This window comes from Eumetopias jubatus, unplaced genomic scaffold, assembly GCF_037043125.1.
Source record: "Eumetopias jubatus isolate StellerSeaLion01/CBP00866 unplaced genomic scaffold, mEumJub1_p1.0 scaffold_4, whole genome shotgun sequence".
Classification (NCBI taxonomy): Eukaryota; Metazoa; Chordata; class Mammalia; order Carnivora; family Otariidae; genus Eumetopias; species Eumetopias jubatus.
Window position 1 is genome coordinate 89,110,273 of NW_028274810.1, and position 18,999 is coordinate 89,129,271.

The following is an 18,999-nucleotide window of genomic DNA, read 5'->3' on the forward strand; positions in this document are numbered from 1 at the left end:
CTCATGGTCTGCCCCATTCTCCCTGGTGATCAGTCCCCGCTCTGTGCACCTGAGATCATCATCACCTACAAAGTGGGAGTCAGTGCCCTGCACCCACCCGCTTTGAGCAACGCTCAAAGAATCCACTGCGTTTAAAATTCAGCACAGAGGAAGCTGTTAATCTCACTGATGGCTCTATCCCCTATATTAAACCATAATCAGACACTGCTCAGGCCAGACTGGAAAGTCCCAGAAGGCCCTGGTGGCACCTTAGGCTTTCTTTCTGCCCTGAGGAACGTAGTAGGGATGGTGGAGGCAGGATGACCCTCGGGGGCAGAGGTTGGAGAGATTTGATAACACCCCCATTGCAGAGAGTTTGTGTTTATCATGTCCTTAGCACTGAATTCAGGTACTGCCACTTATGGCAGTGGGATATTGGGAAAATTCATCTCCCCTGGCCTCAGTGTCTCCATCTGTAAAATGGGGACAATAACCCCTTCCTCGTCGGAGGACTAAGTGAAGCAACCTTTAAAAAGCTCATGGCATCAAGTAGACACCCAGTAAACTCTCAAGAGTGGAGCATCCTTGTCACTTCATGCCACTTGCTTGGCCAACTTCTGTCACCATATACTTCCCCTTGGTAACTAGCATGGGAAATGAGATGAAAGCTCGATTAACTACAAAAGCAGAAATGAGCTTCAAAATCAAGCTTCTGTTTATTCCTATCATACCTGCATCGTTTAGCATTTGAGCCCCATGAGCCTGCCTCTTTTTGTTTGAGAATTAGACATGGTCTTGTTTGGGATGAAGGTTGTTTTTGTTTCATTTTGCTTTATAAACAGAAACACTCCTTGATTTCTCTTCTGAAAGGTTGGTGAGGAAGCTGAGTCAGGTGGGTGCGGTTAACGTGAAATCTGTCATCGTTCCCTCACCTTGGGCTTGGCTTCCCCAATCAGCACACACTGACTTGCATATCAGCCACACTGAGCATCCCATCTTGTGCTCATTTCTCTAATGGCATGAAAAAAACAACAGCATTCTTCTGGAATGCAGGACGGCATGGTGGAGCGAGCCAGGGCTTTGGGGGTCCCAGACCCAGGCTGGAATTCCAACCCCCAGCACTTGGTAACCGAGACAGTGAGCGGGCAGGCTAGGCAATGCCGGAGGCAGACTATCTATCACCCATGAAGTGGTGGTGATGCCTAGCCTGGAGGATTACCGTGAGGCTGAGCGTTAGTGGATATAAAGCTTGTGGAAAAGTACGGTGGAAATGAATGTACCCCGATGACACCCCATTCTCTTCCTTTCAGGATAGCATCCCAGGTCCGGGGTTCTACAACGTCATTCACCAATCTCCAGTGTTCAACAGTGCTTCGTTGTCTAAGAAAGGGACGTGCACTTTTCCCTCTGTGGTGAGAACCCCTTCCTTGAGTAAGGCCACTAGTGGATCAGTAATTTCCTCCGTCCATTGCATAAACATGTATTGGACAGCTGGTCCCTTCTCCCCAAAGGCTGTGGTTCTAATTAGGAGAGTAACTGCTGCCTCAGGTGTCATGCAGGTAAATTAGAGCCTGTGTCTTTAAGTCATTATGCCCCCACTGCTACACATTGCCAAAGTGAGAAGAGAGGCTGGAAGGATATTTAGAACCTGATCATCCACATCAATTTTGTCATCATGGAGTGGACTAGGCAGATGTTTTCCTGAGATTTTTAGGCACCAGGGAAAAGTTCTCACCCTAATAGGATGTATTACACCACTTCGTCTAATTGGGTTCTTCAAATTATTGAGAAATCTTCTGGGAGCAAAAAGAAAGCAGGCAACAGGCTGACGTGGAGTGATCTTCTTCCCCTCCCTACTTCCCTTCTTTGTAAGATGTGGGTCTTTATCTTTGTGGATGGCTCTGAGAATCAAGGAGCTATATGAAGTGCCAATGTCCCTGACTAGACTTGGGCAAGGATTTTTTCTTTTGTTCTTAATTTGAGTATCTATAAATTGGCAAGAAGAAGAGATATAGCAAGGGAAAAGGCTCAAACTGGGGTTAAGATTAGCTGAGGTAGGAAAGTGAAAAAGAAGGCAAACCCAAACTAGCATCAACAAAACACATATGCCCTCTGTCCCTTTAAAAATTATAATAATCCCTTGCAAAATTGTATTATAATGCCTGACACTGGAACTGATTTCAAAACAAAACAAAACACCACACAAAGGATCCATTTAAGACACGCTGAATATAGCCACTTACTGGAATTTGATTTTGGCAGAGCTGACTTTGGAGCTAGCTCCCCATCGGCGGAGACATGGAAGTCAACCATGCCCCCGGTGAGCTCACGGAACAGCTATGCCTCTGCCTCGTTTTCTGCCCCAAGCCCTGCAAATAAAGGGACCTGAAAGCAATCGGCAATAGAAGTGCCATCTCACGAAGTCTTGGCACAGGAGACAAGACTTAAGACCTAAGCCTGACTCAGCAGAGGATTCTCGATGTGGCCTCAAGCACGTCACCCTTCTGTGTCCCGGTTACCTCATAAAAGTGGAGACTCCCTGGAGGCACTGGGCAAATCGCAATGAATGAAATGCTCTTTGAAACGGCAGACTATTGTAAACACGTTAAATATTATGAGTGTTACCACCTGAGTCACAAACAAGACCTCCTGGCACCTCCTAGGTTTTCTCTCTGAGAAATTCTTGGCCGTAGAGGGGCACTGCCCATTTCTGCTTGGTCCCAAAGAAGGGACGGAATGAGAGCGCACGAGCAATTCCCTACTAGGCTTTGTGCGCGGTAACTTTCCAAACGATGAGGCTGGGCCATCTGGAGAAGAGGCTCAGGGGAAAGTCCGAGTATTACGGAATCTAATCAGGCCTGTCAGGTCCTTAAAAAATTCAGACCAAACCCAAAAGGAAACAGACATGGAGTTGTGCAGCCTTTCCCTCCCTGCTTTGATGGATGGGAATTTATATTTATAGACATTTAAGTTCCTGTAACCAGCCTGCAGTGGCCGATGTAGATCTGTTAAGAGACCCGACATCTTACCTACTTCCTCCCTGCACCGATGTGAATTTCATGCCTTTCCCCCGCTTAGTGACTTTCACATTTGGCACCTCTTCCATTTCTGGATCTGAGGACTCTGAGGGTATGAAAAGTAGACCTCGTCAGAGAAAGAGCTGCCTGACTGACCCTGGTAGAGCCAGGAGGAGTGTGATTGTAGGTGAGGCTGACCAAAAAACTCTGTGGATCAATAAATTCTAGAAACTTCCTGATGACTATTGGAACCCCTACACCCAGCCTTTGGAGAGGACCCGTCATCTCGCTAAGTCCAAATAATTTAAAGAGCTGCGTTAATATATTCTAAATCTTTGCTCCAGGATTATTCATGAGGCTGACGGAAGGTTAAATTAGGCAGGTGGGAGGAGACTTTCATGGCCTTTCTCTATTTGCATGGTGACTGGAGTGGTTCTGGAAAAATCAGTAGGTGCTGGAGAGAGGTTCACAAATGCCAGCATGCAGCCAGATTGGAGCCCACAGGCCTGGCAATTAAAAGAAAGTCAAGGGGTGGGGAGGGTTGTATGGGTTAGTGTTACTTCAGCTATATTCTGAGACAAATTCTATCATAATGCTTTATGAAACTTGGCTTCAAATGAACAATTAGAACAATTTTTTCCCTATAAGTATGTTCATAGGTATTCTAGGCCAAAAAGATTTTATGATCTAGTTAAGTTTCAGGAAGGCTGGGTAAGTCAAGTTGGGTTTGTTTATGGTAGGACTTCTCAGGGTACTTAATATGATGGTGTGTATCATGAATCTTCAACATGGGAACACACTATGAGGCTTCTCAAGTTTATTTGGCTCTGGAACTCTCTTCCTGCTGCCACCACCAACACTAACTTATAGAACTGGTATGCCAGGGAACACTTCGGGAAATAGTGCTTTAGAAAAACGTGCTTGCCTCATCTGTTGGGTGAGTCAGGGTAGACATGCCACAAATGGGACCACCGGGGGTGGTGACCCTTCTTCTGTGGAAGTGAAAAGGAAAGATCCCATTGGGCAGCAGAGAGAGAGAGAGGGTAGTGATTCTCCTTGAACTAGGACATCCCACAGTCATTCATCAGCCGCTCCTCTTGTAAATGAAAACATGTATTGCTTTTTTCCTTTTGACTTTTCCTCTTTAGAATGGGATATCTAATCTATATCACATAGTGGGGGCTGACTGGTAATAATGTTGGTTCCACCCCTCAGCTAGCAGATGATAATCATAATATCCACTCCCCAGGTTTTTCAAGAGGATTAAACACAACAGCCCATGAAAAGCACTCAGTTAACTATTGCCCATAATGCAAAGGCAAAGCGCATAGAGGGCTGGGGTGATCTTACTTCTGGGAACATCAATGAATCCTGATAATTAGGAGAAGGCTGACATGGGACTTGAACCCAGGTTAGACTCTGGACAAGAACATGTTTGCCGCTGGGAGCACATCTACCCGTATACCATCAGTGGTCCATAGACTAGATGTTGAGAACCATTTTTTTTTTTAAGATTTTATTTTTATTTATTTGAAAGAGAGAGAGAATGAGAGATAGAGAGCACGAGAGGGAAGAGGGTCAGAGGGAGAAGCAGACTCCCCGCTGAGCAGGGAGCCCGATGCGGGACTCGATCCAGGGACTCCCAGGATCATGACCTGAGCCGAAGGCAGTCGCTTAACCAACTGAGCCACCCAGGCGCCCGATGTTGAGAACCATTACCACCGAGCACGGGGTGAGGAGTTGGTGAGGGTGAGGGTTAATGCCTTCCCACAGTCTCACCTGCTTTCCGTGCTTGTGTAGTTGTTGACCCCTATCCAGCTGAGGAAACCCAGGGCGATGTTCCCAAGCTTTTAACCATAAAATAATGAGAATTTGTTTGTTTTATCAGACTCCAATACTTGCCATACTATCCTAAGGTAAAGTGATGTTATCACCTAGTTTCTATGGCTTTTGCCCCTTTTCATTTGGCAAACATTGATTCTGCTTGTTTGTTGGGTTTTTTTTTTTTTTTTTTAACTGAAAATAGTTTATTTTGGCTTCCAGGAAGGAGTAGGATTGGTCTTACTGAAAGAGAAAAAAAAATTGTAGGGTTCTATGTAATCAGCAGTTAGGGGGCACCTGGGTGGCTCAGTTGGTTAAGTATCTGCCTTCGGCTCAGGTCGTGATCTTGGGGTCCTGGGGTTGAGCCCATGTCAGGCTCCCTGCTTAGCAGGGAACCTGCTTCTCCCTCTCCCTCTCCCCCTCCCCCTGCTTGCTCATGCTCTCTCTCTCTTTCAAATAACTAAATAAATCTAAAAAAAGAAATCAGCAATTAGGTGGAAGGTAGGAAGCATGGGTGGACAGCAAGCCCCATCGACCCTTGTGCCTTTAAGACATTAGAAGCAAACTTATTTAAGCAATTCAGATTACTTAATCTTAGAAACAAGATGTGAAGTTTTACTCAGAAGGAAAGCCTTGGCTGGAGGAAGAAAGTCTAAAGCTTCCCATCATATAAATTACCCAACAGCTGATGAGTCAAGGGTAAGTGGCCTGAAACGGGATTGGGTGGCAAAGCATTTATGGCAAAATTATTTTTGCCAAGTCCCAAATGTAAGATGAATAATTTGAGTTAGTTTACAGAAGTTAAAACAGGTCAGAACTTGTGTTCTCAAAGAGCAAATCCTCAAAGCCCGAGGTCAGTTTATCATTGTTACCTGCTGGAGTTTCAGCTTTCACACAATGCTTTCAGACCTAGTGCTGGGCACCATTCCTTTGACATCTGTCTTGTGGAGCCAAGAGATGATGATGTGAGGGTGCTGATTCCTTTGACTTTCTCCTTGCAGTGCGCCCGATTGGACACCATCATTTCTAAATACCCTGCAGCTAACGCATACACTATCCCATCACGTTTTGTCTCAAAGAAAGACTTCAGTAATTCCTGTTCCAGCATGTTCCAGTTGCCAAGCTTTGCAAAAGTCCTCAAATTTGAAACTCCTGCACCAAACCAGTACAATGTAAGAACGTTGCGTGTGCTTGTTAAATATATACTGAATGAATGCTTTCCTAAAATGAATGAAGGCGGGGAATGCTTTGGGAAATAGCATTCGAAGGCAATTGATAAACCAGTTAGCGTTTGTTGACTGTCCAGTGGGTAGAGGAGGCTGCACGCAAGGCTTTATGGAGAATTTGCACAACCTGGAGAAAAATGTGAGCAGCACGGAGGTCAGTGGGAAGCAGTGGGAAGACCACGCCCTGGAAAATACTGTAATCACTCCTACCACAGAAACTTTCTGGGACAGTATTCTCATCTGTAACAATTCTTATTTCCCATATTATCTGCAGTCGCTTTCCATTTACTTCTTAGGTTTTTATAGGGAAAGTAAGTTTCCACATTTCCATATCAGAAACTGGGTTTTTCACAGTAATGCTCCACCAATTACAATCACTTTGTAGTCATGGAGGCAGAACGGTATGATTAATGGTTAAGAGATGAAATCAGGTTCAAATGTCAACTCTGCCACTTTCTAACTGTGTGGCTCTGGGCATGTCCCTTCAGCTTTCAGGACTCAGGTTATCGATCTGCAAAATGGAGAAATGTGTCTGCTTCATTGTGTTAATGCAAATGTTAAATTAGGTCATCTGAGCTGAGTGCTTAGCCCAGCCCCTGGCGGATAAGGACTCTACCATCCGTGGAGATCCGCAGAGCTGTCTTTGGGGAAGTCATGTTACCTCTTGAGCCTCAGTTGTAAAATGGAATCAATTATACTCACCCTATAGGGTTATTATAAGAACCAAATGAGACAGTACATGTGGAAACACTCTAAAATACATAAGAAATTAATTGTATATAAGGTATTAATATGATTATGATATATTGCAAGATATTTTGGTCTTAGAGTACTTCATTTTTAATTTCCTTTTTCTTTTATAATACTTATAAATAATATTTATTTTTCTGACTACAAAAGCCCTGCTGATCTTCCGTGATTGATCCAATCAATTATAATGTGCTCAAAATGATGAATGCGCCTGCTAGGCTGGCACTGTCCAAAAGAAATATAACAGGAGCAACATATATCATTTAAATCTTGGGCGCCTGGGTGGCTCCGTCTGTTAAGCATCTGCCTTCTGCTCGGGTCATGATCCCGGGGTCCTGGGTTTGAGTTCTGCATCGGGCTCCCTGCTCGGCAGGGAGTCTGCTTCTCCCTCTGCCCTTCCCCCAGCTCACGCTCATTCTCTCTCTCTCTTTCGCAAAAATAAATAAAATCTTTAAATCTTCCCAGTAGCCACATTTGAAAGTAAAAAGGAACAGGTAAAAGCAATCTTAAGAATATACGTTATTTAACCCAGTATATTCAAGATCTAATTTCAATGTCTAATCAATATAAAATTATTAATTATACTTTTTATTTATAATAATTATACACATAATTATAAATAAAAATAACTAATGTTTTACATTCTTTCCATCTATCTTTACAACCCAGTGTGTATTTTATACTTTCAGCACATCTTAATTTGGATCAGCCATGTCCCTAGTGCTCGAGAGCCAGTGGCTACTATATTAGAACAACTCTAGATAGTCTTCCCCTGGGATAATCAGAGTCTGAAAATAATAATAATGATGATGATGATGAAGTACTATTCCAGGCCTATGTACTGTTCTAAGCATTATGTATTCATCTCATTTAATATTCACAAGAATCCATGAAGTAGGTTATCTCTTTTTTCAATTTACAGAAGAGAAAGCTGATGCTCAGGGAGGGGAAGGGAATTGCCCAAAGTTACCCTGCTCAAAGGGACCGTTTGCATATCAGTGAGCGCAGGTAGATGGCTGGGGTATACAGCTGGAGAGTGATCGGTCAGCATGTTCCGGCCCTGCTGGGTCTCCCTTCAGGGAATCTGTGGCTACTCTGTGCTACACCAGTGATACAGCTTAGATTCCAGCAGGGAGCGCATGACAAAACTAGTAAACAGGCAAACAAAATAATTACAAACTGTGGCCAGCTTTGAGGCAGACAAATAGTTGGACCCTGAGAGACAGAATATGTGGAGAATATGGGGGGTTGATAGCATCATGTATTTTAGACTGGGTGGTCAGAGAAGGCTCTGGGGCCGAGACCTGAGAATTGAAGGAAGAGCCAGAATTGAGGGAAAAGCATGTGCAAAGGTCCTGGGACAGCAAGCAGCTGAACCTTGAGGAACTACAAGAAGGTAGCTGGAGTAGCATTAGCTAGGAGGAGAGGGAAAAAGGCGAAGCCAGAGAGATAGGCAGGGGCTAGTTCGTTCAGGCCCCTAAAAACCCTGGGAGGGATCTTTAATTTGGTTCCCTGCGGGAAGCCTTTGAGGGAGAGACATCATCTGATGTACTTTATTAAAAAAGCTCCCGCCCGCAGCTGTATGGAGAATGGACCACTATTTGGGTGAAGAGTAGATTTTGAAAAACCAGTTAGGAGGCTGTTATACTAACAGGAGAGAGGTCAAGGCCTGGTCCAAGAAATTGATAATGTTCTTGGCCATTGCACCTTTGCCATTCCCGAGAGAGAGGGGGTTAGTGTTTCAGGCATCTGCCTCTGCAACCCACTGTGCACTCCTTCACCCAGCTTCGCATCTCCAGCACCCCCCGCAGGTCCTGGTATATGGTACACTTGCAGTAAATGCTCATGACGTTGAAGGAATTACTCTCATCATGTACAGTCGTTAATCTAGAAAAGACCGTTTCCCAAGTCAGGGCTCAGACCTTCTGCCAATGGATCAATTTTAAGTGCATGGTTTTTGTTGATTATAGTTTTAATGTGACTGTGAAAATAATTCATGCTCTTCATTAAATATATTCAAGTATTTTAGAAAGCCCTGAACTAGAAAAGCAGAATTCTCTTACAATTCTGCCCTCTAAAGCAAACCACCATCAAAAATAGGCGCAGTTTCTTTCATGGTCTCTTCCTCCCCCAACCCTACCTCCAGTATTAGGATTATGCTGTCCACGGTACACGTGCATTTTCTACTCAGCTGTATCTTGGATTTTTTTTTTTCCCCTGGTGATACAGTAAACCTGCTTCATTTTTTTCCCCCCAACCTGCCAATGAAGCTAGCTGACTGTTTTCCTCATCTAATGGTGAAATCTTCCAGTGACACACACTCGGAGTATACAAAAATGCTCCCTCTTTCAGTTGTTCTTCTGTCTGGATGAGGAATAAGGCTGAAATCGTGTTTTGTCTACAGGAGGCTTTTCTCAGACCTGGAGAACAATGGTTGAGTCAACTGGCAAGAAGCAGAAATGTGATAATCCTGTTAGCCACACCACAGGCGAGGTCTGTTAGGGCTTTTCTTTGCCTTTGCTTACCTCGATCCCTCACCTCTCTATTAGAATCCTTTTTCTCCATACCGTGTTATTACTTCCTCTCCGGCAACCCGGTTCCTGTCCCTCTGTTCAGTAATTAGCCTGCCCCATCTGATGTTTTTGTTTGCCCTCCCTGCATGCATTCTAGCCATTAGGACCCTGGGAAAAGCTAAATTCCTCCACCTTTGTAAACACAAAATCAAAATGCCATCTGCATTTCTTGAGAAACTTTTTTTTTTTTTTCCCCACAAAGGAGTATCTCAGAAAAATCAAACCATCCTGGCCCCAGCAAATAGTTTCACTCATTCAGTAAATATTCCCAGTCACTACATTTACGATTTTTATTGCATCTTTATCTAATGAATACAGGGGACTGACGGCAAATTGGCATTTAAAATATTTATGATTCACATATAGTAGAGGGATGATCTCAGGGTTCTTTTTTTTTTTTTTTTTCCTCTCTCCTATTATTTTCAGAGTGCTGAACATGCTGTATATTGTGTGGATCAGTCAAAATTCTTAATTTCTGGTCTGTCCAGAAAAGTCGAGACAAGGGAGTGTTACAGATCTGATCGTAATCTTAAATTACCTGATGGCCTTGTGTGCCCCAAATCCTGCGTTCATAGGAGGGCTGTTTGAACGGTAAGGACTCAGGATGGCGATGTGTAGGACTCAGCATCCTGAAAGGAATAAAAGTCGTAGAAAAAAATAAGGAAAACAATGCGCATTTGCGGTGTCACGGACTTGAAAAAGACACTTTTCTATAGGTGATGTCTCTTGACTGTTGTCACCCTCACTGCATCAACTAGAGCAGGGGTTACCTGATCCGTTTTACAGCTGAGGAAACTCAAGTTCAGAGAAACTGAACAACCTGTGCAGCATCACGCCCCATGTGTGGCAGACACAAGACCAGCCTGGCAGCCTGGTCTTCGGGCTCTCTTCTGGGCTCTGTCCTCTGTGCCATGGGGAGGTGACCAGACCTCTGCTGGTGATCACAAACTCCTCGGCCTCTCCAGCTCGGGTGATGGCAAAGGCACAGTCGGGGGGAACTTTTCCACTCTGTTCATTTTCTGAGGAATACCATGCTTGTGTTCTCCCCGCAGGCCTCTGTCTCTTACTGCAAGCAGAGAAACAACGTCTGTGCCCGAGCCGGGTTTATGTCCAAAACCCAGAGAGGATTTTTCACTGTCGCTGAAACAGGACCTGCCCCAGGTAAGCAGCCACCTTGCACTGGTCTTGACCCAAGGGTTAACATACCAGATCTGCTCTGTGGGGCACCATTGCTTCATAGGGAGTCTTTTTAGGAGTTCGGCTTTGGGTGGAGTGGGGTTGTTGAACAGGTGCTGAACAAAAAGGAGAGAGCTCAGGGGAAGAAGGGCTGCTCTGGAAATGGCCCCAAAGCAGCCTCGCTGACCTCCCTTTCCATGACCGAGCACATCTGCTCTGGGCTGCTAGAGGGGGAAGTGGCTTCTCACCACAGAAATGTGCACATTCCCGTGCCCCAGGCATCCTCACAGGCCCAGGGGTGGGGCACTCAATACGCTGAGTGTCCAGACCCTTCCTTTCCTCCTGAGCCTAGAGCGGACTTCATCAACTAGTCCCCAAACACTGGAAAATGGCTCCATTTACTGAGAGCCTAGTATTTTCCACGCAGTCCTCCCGCATTGGTCTTCCTGGGCCTGTACTCTCAGTCCTGTGTCTGGTGAGGAGATGGTGCTCAGAGAGCGGGAGTGACCTGCTCCGCATCCCACGGCGGACAGATGGCAGGCCTAAGCCCAGGGGTGTCTGACTGAGGAGACTATTGCCCCCATCAGCCCCCAGTGACTTCTGAGACCGCCCCAAGAGCTGGCCTGCAAGTGATTTCCCCTCTGGGCCGGGAGAGGTGTTGCTCCGCCCTGTTCTCTCAGACCTGCTCCCCGCTTCCAGCCTCAGTGAAAGGCTTCCAGAGAGGTCAGGGGATGCCACCACTGGCACTCTGGGAGCCCTCGTCAGAGTAGACCTTCCCGGTGGGTCCTCCCCGCAGGGAGCCTTGAGCCCCGGAGCTGAGGGAGGAGCAGGGAGGGTTTGCCTAGGCAATCACACCTCTTGAGGGCGGGGTGTGGATAAAATTGCAGCACACTTTGGATTTCACCAAATCCAGATTAAAGTTGAGAAGATCAGTCTGAAGCTGAATAACAAAACCAGCCCTAATTAGGAGGCTAAGCCCTGGCTAAAGCTCCCCTTGGCTTACATCATCATAGGCAAAGCCCCACCTTATTTGTTTATACAGAACAAAGGCCACATCCCTGGAGTTTGGCCAGAGGCCCTGCCAGTGAGCCCCGGGATGTGGGCACCTGCTCAGCCGGCCACATGCCCCCACTCCTTCCGGGAGGGTCCTCAGGGGCCCATAGCCCCTTGTAATGGAGCAGAGGGGGAGAGTATGTGGGTACCAGGATGTGTTAAATTCCTACTGTGTGCCAGAGGCTTTACGTTTCTCATCGAACGATCTCCAGACCCTGTGGAGGGTTTGGCTGGCACGCGATCTTGTGCTCAGAAAGCGTGAGGCATGCGATCTTGTGGTCAGAAAGCGTGATCAATTATTATTGATCCCCATTTTACAGGCAAAAATGATACTTAGAAAGCAGGTAATTGGCCCAGGGTCCCATCGGTGGATTTGAGTCCAGGCCCATCCCACTTGATACCTGGTGCCTCAGACCCTCCCCACCCAAAACTTGCCTGGGGAATCTGCCCCTGTGTGATAAACAATCAGCTTGGACCTCTCGGAAATAACAGGTGGCTCCTTCTCCTGCTGGGGGAAAACAGATGTGGAGCTGTGACTGGTGCCCCTGCAGGGCCCCTGTCCCAGCTGCTCCGAGGGCCTCTTCCTCAGGGGCTGAGGGCCACGACTGGCCTACCTTCAACTCTGAGCAAAATGCTCACCTTCACACATTTGCTGGTTGGATTTTGTGAAGTTTACGTTTGCCAAGCACATCATGAATGTCCTCCTCTCTATTTTTCCTTAAAAAAAAAAAAAGGCTATTAGATTAGGGGGAAACGCAGATGTTAAAGAGTCACTTGAAAAACGTGCATTTCAGAATGGGAATTGCACTGTGAGATCAACACCGTGTAGTCCTCCAGCCACACTCAGGAAAAGACAAGAAGCAAATAAACACCAGTGCTTACCCTTGGTTCTCTCTGGGCCGTAGGAACGTGAGTGTCTTTCTCTCCTTCCTTCTGCTTTTCAGCACTTGATAATCAAGGGGTTGCTTTAACCTTTCTGTGGAAGGAAAAAAAATATATTTTGTATATATATATAATATATACATATTTACACGGTCATGAGAGAAAAAGAAACAAAATATAAGAGATGCATACCGATATTATAAATATTGCTGTACTGGACATTTGCCTTTTTTTAACTTAAGCATATATTGGGAACATCTTTTCATGTTAAGAAACCTCCTAAGAATATAATTTTTGAAACGGATGTATGGTATTCCATGGCATGGCGGTACTGTAAGTTAAGGACCAAATGGCCTCTTACTGGAAATGTAGGTTGTTTTAGGCATCAAACATCTTTGTAGCTCATAGCTTGTGTACAATCAAGATTATTTCCTAGGGCGCCTGGGTGGCTCAGTTGGTTAAGCGACTGCCTTCGGCTCAGGTCATGATCCTGGAGTCCCGGGATCGAGTCCCGCATTGGGCTCCCTGCTCAGCGGGGAGTCTGCTTCTCCCTCTGACCCTCTTCCCTCTCTGCTTTCTCTCTCTTTCATTCTCCCTCTCTCTCAAATAAATAAATAAAATCTTTAAAAAAGATTATTTCCTTATATTAATTGCCTAAAGTGAAATTGCTAAGTCAAAAGTATGTAAAATATTTAAGTTTTTTTTTTTTTTTTTTTTTTATTGGTGACCAAATTGCTCTTCAGCAGAGAGGTAATTTATCCTCCTGCTTCTATGAGGCACCTGCTTCTCCTCACCGTTGCCACCACTGGGTATGATCATTTCAATAGAATCTTGCTAATACGTTAACTTGCTAATGCCCCATATTGTTGTTTTCAGTACATTTGCAATGGAAGAGTACATTTTATTTAAAACGAAATCAATCTTACAATGTTTAGAAAACTTGAAATATTTTTCCCACCCACAATGCTACCACTTTTCTGGGCTCCCACCTATTTTTATTCAGACGGATCCATTTGTACCTAGATGTCATCATAGTATATAGGGACTTGCAGGCATTGTTTTCACTCATCTTTATTTTCAAAAACATGGCCATGCGGCTTTATGGTCTCCATATTTATCATGGCCAGGGTTGACCTTCCACCAGACCGGGTTGCTATTCCCAGCACAGTGCCCCTGGTCTCGGACCTTCAGGCCACGCACCCCTTCTCACACTGCGGCTACTGCTGTTGTGTGTGTCTTTATGCTTAGAGCTTTTCCCGTATGTTGAATAATTTCCTTAATTTCTGAGTAATGGGAAGGCTGGGTCAGAGGATCTAGACATCCTCAAGACTTTGGCTCAGTACTGCCTCTTTGCACTCCAAAAACACCTGCACCCACTGACAGGGCTCCCGACAATTTAGGGTTGACCCTATCTCCTCTTCCCCCAGCCCAGAACCTTCTCTTCTTTGTGAAGCTTTGTGCGCAGCCAAATTCATTTTATTCTCTCACAGTTTCTTGAAACAAGGCATGGTGGGAAAGCATGGACTTTGGAGACAGGTGGCCCTGGGTCCACATAGTAGGTGCTAAATAAATATTTGTTGATTGCATAATAGTTACTAAAGGACTACTACGTGCCAGGAACTTCAGTATTACTCAGCTATCCTAACCACCCTGTTGTTGGAAGAATTATTCATACCTCATGGAGGAGGAAGCTGGGCTTAGTTCCTAATTAGATGAAATCTTTTTGGCAAATCTATTCAATATCTCCGAGTCTCCCTTTTCTCCTTTTTAGAATTGAGGTGACAATGACCCACCTAGCTGGGCTGCTGTGAGCATGTTTCCTAAAGGGTGAGTGTAATTTTCAGTTACTTCAGGCAGCCCTTCCATCAGACCATCGTGGAGTGATAGCCCCTTATAGTATTAAATGTATTCTTAGGTGTGAGATACTGCTTTTCATTAACTTGAGAAGAGTTCCTTATTCTGTTTTAAAATGTCTTTCTTCTTAGGGCATTATAATATCAACGAATCCCTTGTGAAGCAGTCGCCAAAGGTATTAATGTCTTGTTTTAAATCAAAAACTGGACGTGGATTAAAACTGACGTCAACAGGCCCGGGACCTGGTTATTACAACCCCAATGATCACACCAAAATTCTGAAAAAGACTCTTATCCCGTGAGTCCTGATTATTCTGATCTTTCTTTGGAAAGGTGGTTCTGGGGAAGGACCCAACATAAGCAGAAAAGAAAGGGGTGTCTCTGGTTGGCAGGATACAACTCCAGGTCACTCTCCAGGGGCCCTCATTGACATAGTGGGTGCACAATAAATACTTATTTAATGCATAATATTTATTGAGCAACTACTATGTGCCAGCAACTTAGCATCTGAACCATCATAACGACCCTGTTGTATGAATTATTATTCTTACTTCATAGACTGGGCAGCTAGGCTGCAATGAGACTGAGGATTTGCCTATGTGCACACAGCTAATTTGAAATGCCACTGGGAATCAGGCTCAGGACTAGCTGGATCTTTCCACATCCCTCCTGATGATGTGCTTTCCTGGTGCTGACATTATTCTACTTTTATAACATAAAATCTTTACTGGGGTGGCAGGATATACGGCAGCATGGGGCTGTCATAGTTTTGTGCCGATAGGTTGAAAGTCTAGACCGTGGAGTTGGTTGGATCTGCTGGATTTGACCTTCAGCTCTGCTGTTTTCATGCTGTGTGACCTAAGGCACTGTTCTAAGTCCTCTGAGCCTCCATGGTCTCATCTGTGAAGTAAAGTGGGGATAAATTCATGCCTCATAGTGTTGCTTTCAGATTTTATAGCATAGGTTTGGCATGGAGTAGGTGCAAATGGTGACAATATTAGCACAAATTTAAAAGGTGAAGATGGGGATTTGTGTTAACATGATTAATACCCTATGCATTTAATATCACTTTCACCAAACAGGTTCAAGAACTCACAGGGCTTATTTATTCCTCAGATGGTTCTAGAACTAGAACTAACTGTACGGTCAGGCTGCCTGTCGCCATCTAAGACCTCACCCCAGTATAGTCCTCTCCAGGCAGGATTGGCCCCTGGGGGTCAGGCAGGTAGCCAGGGGCTCATACCCACAGCGAGTCAGAAGTCCAGGCAACCGAGGGAGGCTGGTAACATCGAGCCTACTCTGATCTCCAGCGCAGGACAAGGAGACAGGACTGGGGAGAGGAGCAAAACAAGAACCTGCCGATCTGGAGAAGGGATTCAGAGCTCAGATGGAATCTACTGGGCAAGTCCCATCTGCCCTTTGGCTCTTGGGTTCTGCAGGTTGACCGCTCACAGGCTCCAGGGCTCAAAACTGGGGAAGGACGGTCTCCGGGAGCCAGCTCTCTCTGAACGTCAGGGTCTCCCGCCTCCAGGCGGGCTTAGGGCGCCACTGCACACCACCTTTCCCCTGCTGTGCCAACGAGTAGAGTGGGTAAGGGGACAGGCTTTGGAGCTAGCAGAACTGGGTGTGAGTCACAGCTCTGTCCCTTGCAGGGGCTGCTTCTCTCTGAGCCTCAGTTTCCATACTAGTAAGTGGAGATAAGAGTCTTATCTCCTAGGGGTTCTGTGAGGGTTAGATGAGAATTTTATCATTATAACTGTTGCTATTCGGTATCCAAGGCATATGAGCATATAGGGTACAACTCCTCTTTGGTATAGCCACTCAGGCCCCTAGCTTGAATCTGGAAGCTCCTTCGAGGAAGTAATGAAAAGGACAGTGGAGAACACTCAGTGTTGAGCTGCTTTCCCCAGAGAAGCGCCATTCTGCATTTGCTAAAGTTTGGATGAGCAGTTTGAAATCATTCTCATTTTATGACATTTGCACCTGTCAGTCAGGCTCTGTCGGTTTCTGTGTCTGTGCTGGAGGCTGAGGGGGTGCTCGGGTGAACAGGGCACCATACATACCTTCAGCTGGGTTCACCTGGGAATGACTCCAGAGCAAAGCAGAGGCATGTGCAACAAAATGCTGGATCATGTGGCCCCAAGGCTGTCGGCTACACAGATCCCGGAGGGCAGTCTTTCTAGCTGGGTGCAGTGCAGTGGCGCTGGCGTGTCTGGGGGTGTCTGGGGATCGCTGGCTGTTTTGTGATGCTTTGTGAATGACAGATCTTTGGTTAACAAGTCTAGGAAGCCCTGAATATGAACCCTCTGCCCCTGGGAGCATCACTGTGTGCATGGCCTAATTAAAGGCTATGAGATGTCCCGAAGTAAAGAAACTTATTAAACCCAGTGTCTCCTAAACTTGGGTTCCCCCTGGTGAGTACATAAACCCCCACTTGGGTTCCCCCTGGTGAGTGCATGGTGCCCTGGGCAGGACATTTGTGTTAACTTCCCCCGTGGTCTGGGGCTGCTCTCAGCACCTCCATGGGCCTTATTTCTTTATGTGTGAAAAGAGGGGGAGGTCTTTCCATTTCTGACACTCCAGGACCCCGGGTTTGCTCACCATGTCATTCAGGAGCACATACTAGGGGCAGTGAACACGGAACCAGCCTGGACCCACAAAGAAGGCCCAAAATACATATATTTTTAATTGACATGGAAAGGACACAGCCGAGAAATCTGTAAATGTACTTAAAAAACAAGAAGATAAACTTCAAGTGTGCGCTGGGTAATCTAAACAAGCATCCATTGGTTTATGTTCAATGATGAAGAAATGAGTTAATATAAAGAAAAGATACAGCTAAATACCCTCTATTGAGGGAGTATCCAGACTCCAGTCTCTCAAATTGGAGTTCTGTTTCCTCTCCTGTGTCCCTGAAGGGAAGAGAGGGACGGGAGTGGCAGGAGTGGGGGGGGGCACTCACTGGGATCATCAGGCCCCTAAGAAGGTCTGCGTTGTTTCCTCCCCATCTCTATGTAACTTCGTTGAGACTTTATCCACACCAAGTCTGAGCACTCTTCGCTCTCCAGGGCTGCATGGGGCAGTGGCGGAGAACCCGAGAGTCGTCACTGGGTTTCCTTGTGGCTAGTGCAAGCAGCCCAGGTTCCTTATTTGTCTTGAATTGCAGTGCTTGGCTCCTTATTTTGGGGGAGGGTCCCAGCTTGCAAAAATAACCTTTAGGCTCTGCTTTCTTGAGGATGCAGGAAGAATCGGGAGATATGAGTTGTCCCTAGAATTGTTGGTCCCATGTTACCCACCAACAAAAGTGAAGCCCAGGGAGTTGTGGGTTGGGTGATGTGCTCGGGAGGCCGGCCGGGGGCGAGGCATGGGCTTGTCTTGTCTCCACTCTCCCCCCTGGCCCCCAGAGCTGAGAATGAGCCACAGAAGCAGTGTGGCCTAGGGGATGTGTATACGCACAGGCTCCGAGTCAGACCAGCACTGAACCGCCCTTCCCCCACTCCCCAGCTCTGGGAGCCTGGGGGTGGGGAGGGGGCCCCTTAACTCCCAGGAATTCAAATTCAACTCTGCAAATTGTGAAATGAACACTTGGTAATGTGCTTGCGAGGATAACATAAGATAACCCCCAGAACTCACCAGGCCTGGCGCACGGTAAGCTTTTGATACACGTAACTTGTATGTTTATTGAGGTATGTGAGCGGGTCGGCTGTACTCACCTGCTGCTTCTTGAGTGGCCCCTGGAGGGCAGGTGCTGTGTTAAGGGCTGGCAGGATGTTTGGATGACCATGTCTGGGCTCCCTAGCTCAAGAACAGGGCACAGGTGTCTCTTTGCTGTGGCCACCTTCCAACGCAAAGCTAAGAGCATTTATCGGCTTACGGGGGGGCTTTCGAAGATAAGTGAGGTGTCCGCTTCAGGTCTTCAACACCGTCACAGTGATGAGTCAGTGAATTAGGGTGAGTCAGGATAAGGGCTTTTTAGAGATCAAACTGGTCCCTCCTGGGTGCTGCCTTCCACGCACGCTCGCCAGCAGGGAGGGTAAACGCCCACTGACATCTTTCTAACCCTTGATCTACTTCCTGGAGTTTCTAAGCCACTGGTTTTGCACAGACATGCTGTCCTGCCACAGCCAGAGCTGAAGAATCAAACCCTGTTGGCCCTGTGCCAATTTGGGTAATTATCATGACCCACCTAAAGTTCCCCTGGGATTTTCAATTAGATATGGGATGCTTCTTCCCAAGCGGCTGTAATCTGTCACCCTCTATACCCTGTTAAACAGATGCTGCATTCCACCCCAGAGGCAACCGGCTGCCCTTTAATGATGAGAAAAAATTGCCCCTTTATCCCTCCCAACCCTGGGAATCCCTGAGGCAGAGTGAATCGGTGTCTGGGAGTGTCCCGAGGGTCTCAGATGCCTTCCCCAAGTGACCTGCTGAGTCCTCCGAGACATTCATTATTCTTGGGCGATTTGCAAACAGCTCACATTGGGAGCTGCAAACATACTTAATCCAGTTGTGGCCAACTCAGAGCCTTTGATAGATGTTTTCTTTCTACGGGGCAGGACCAGGTTGGCTTTTATAACTGAGCAATGAGGCTCATAAAAGCCCCGGTCACAATGCACTGAGGGCTGCCCTGGGTCTGATCCAGCATGACCTTTGTGATCTGTCCAGCCCC

General features: G+C 46.3%; 1 protein-coding gene across 2 annotated transcripts in view; it reads left to right on the forward strand.

The window, feature by feature from the left end:
- The window catches only part of STPG1 (sperm tail PG-rich repeat containing 1), a 40,528-nt gene that overhangs the window by 15,709 nt on the left and 5,820 nt on the right, over positions 1–18,999 (forward strand). Inside the window, exons 3-7 of one of the 2 annotated variants that reach the window (XM_088023028.1) lie at positions 1,290–1,391; positions 5,819–5,989; positions 9,198–9,254; positions 10,419–10,527; positions 14,463–14,628. In XM_088023028.1, coding sequence (XP_087879154.1) covers positions 1,290–1,391; positions 5,819–5,989; positions 9,198–9,254; positions 10,419–10,527; positions 14,463–14,628 — 605 coding nt within the window. The remainder of the gene's footprint in view (positions 1–1,289; positions 1,392–5,818; positions 5,990–9,197; positions 9,255–10,418; positions 10,528–14,462; positions 14,629–18,999) is intronic. The other variant, XM_028113586.2, reaches the window with a different exon arrangement.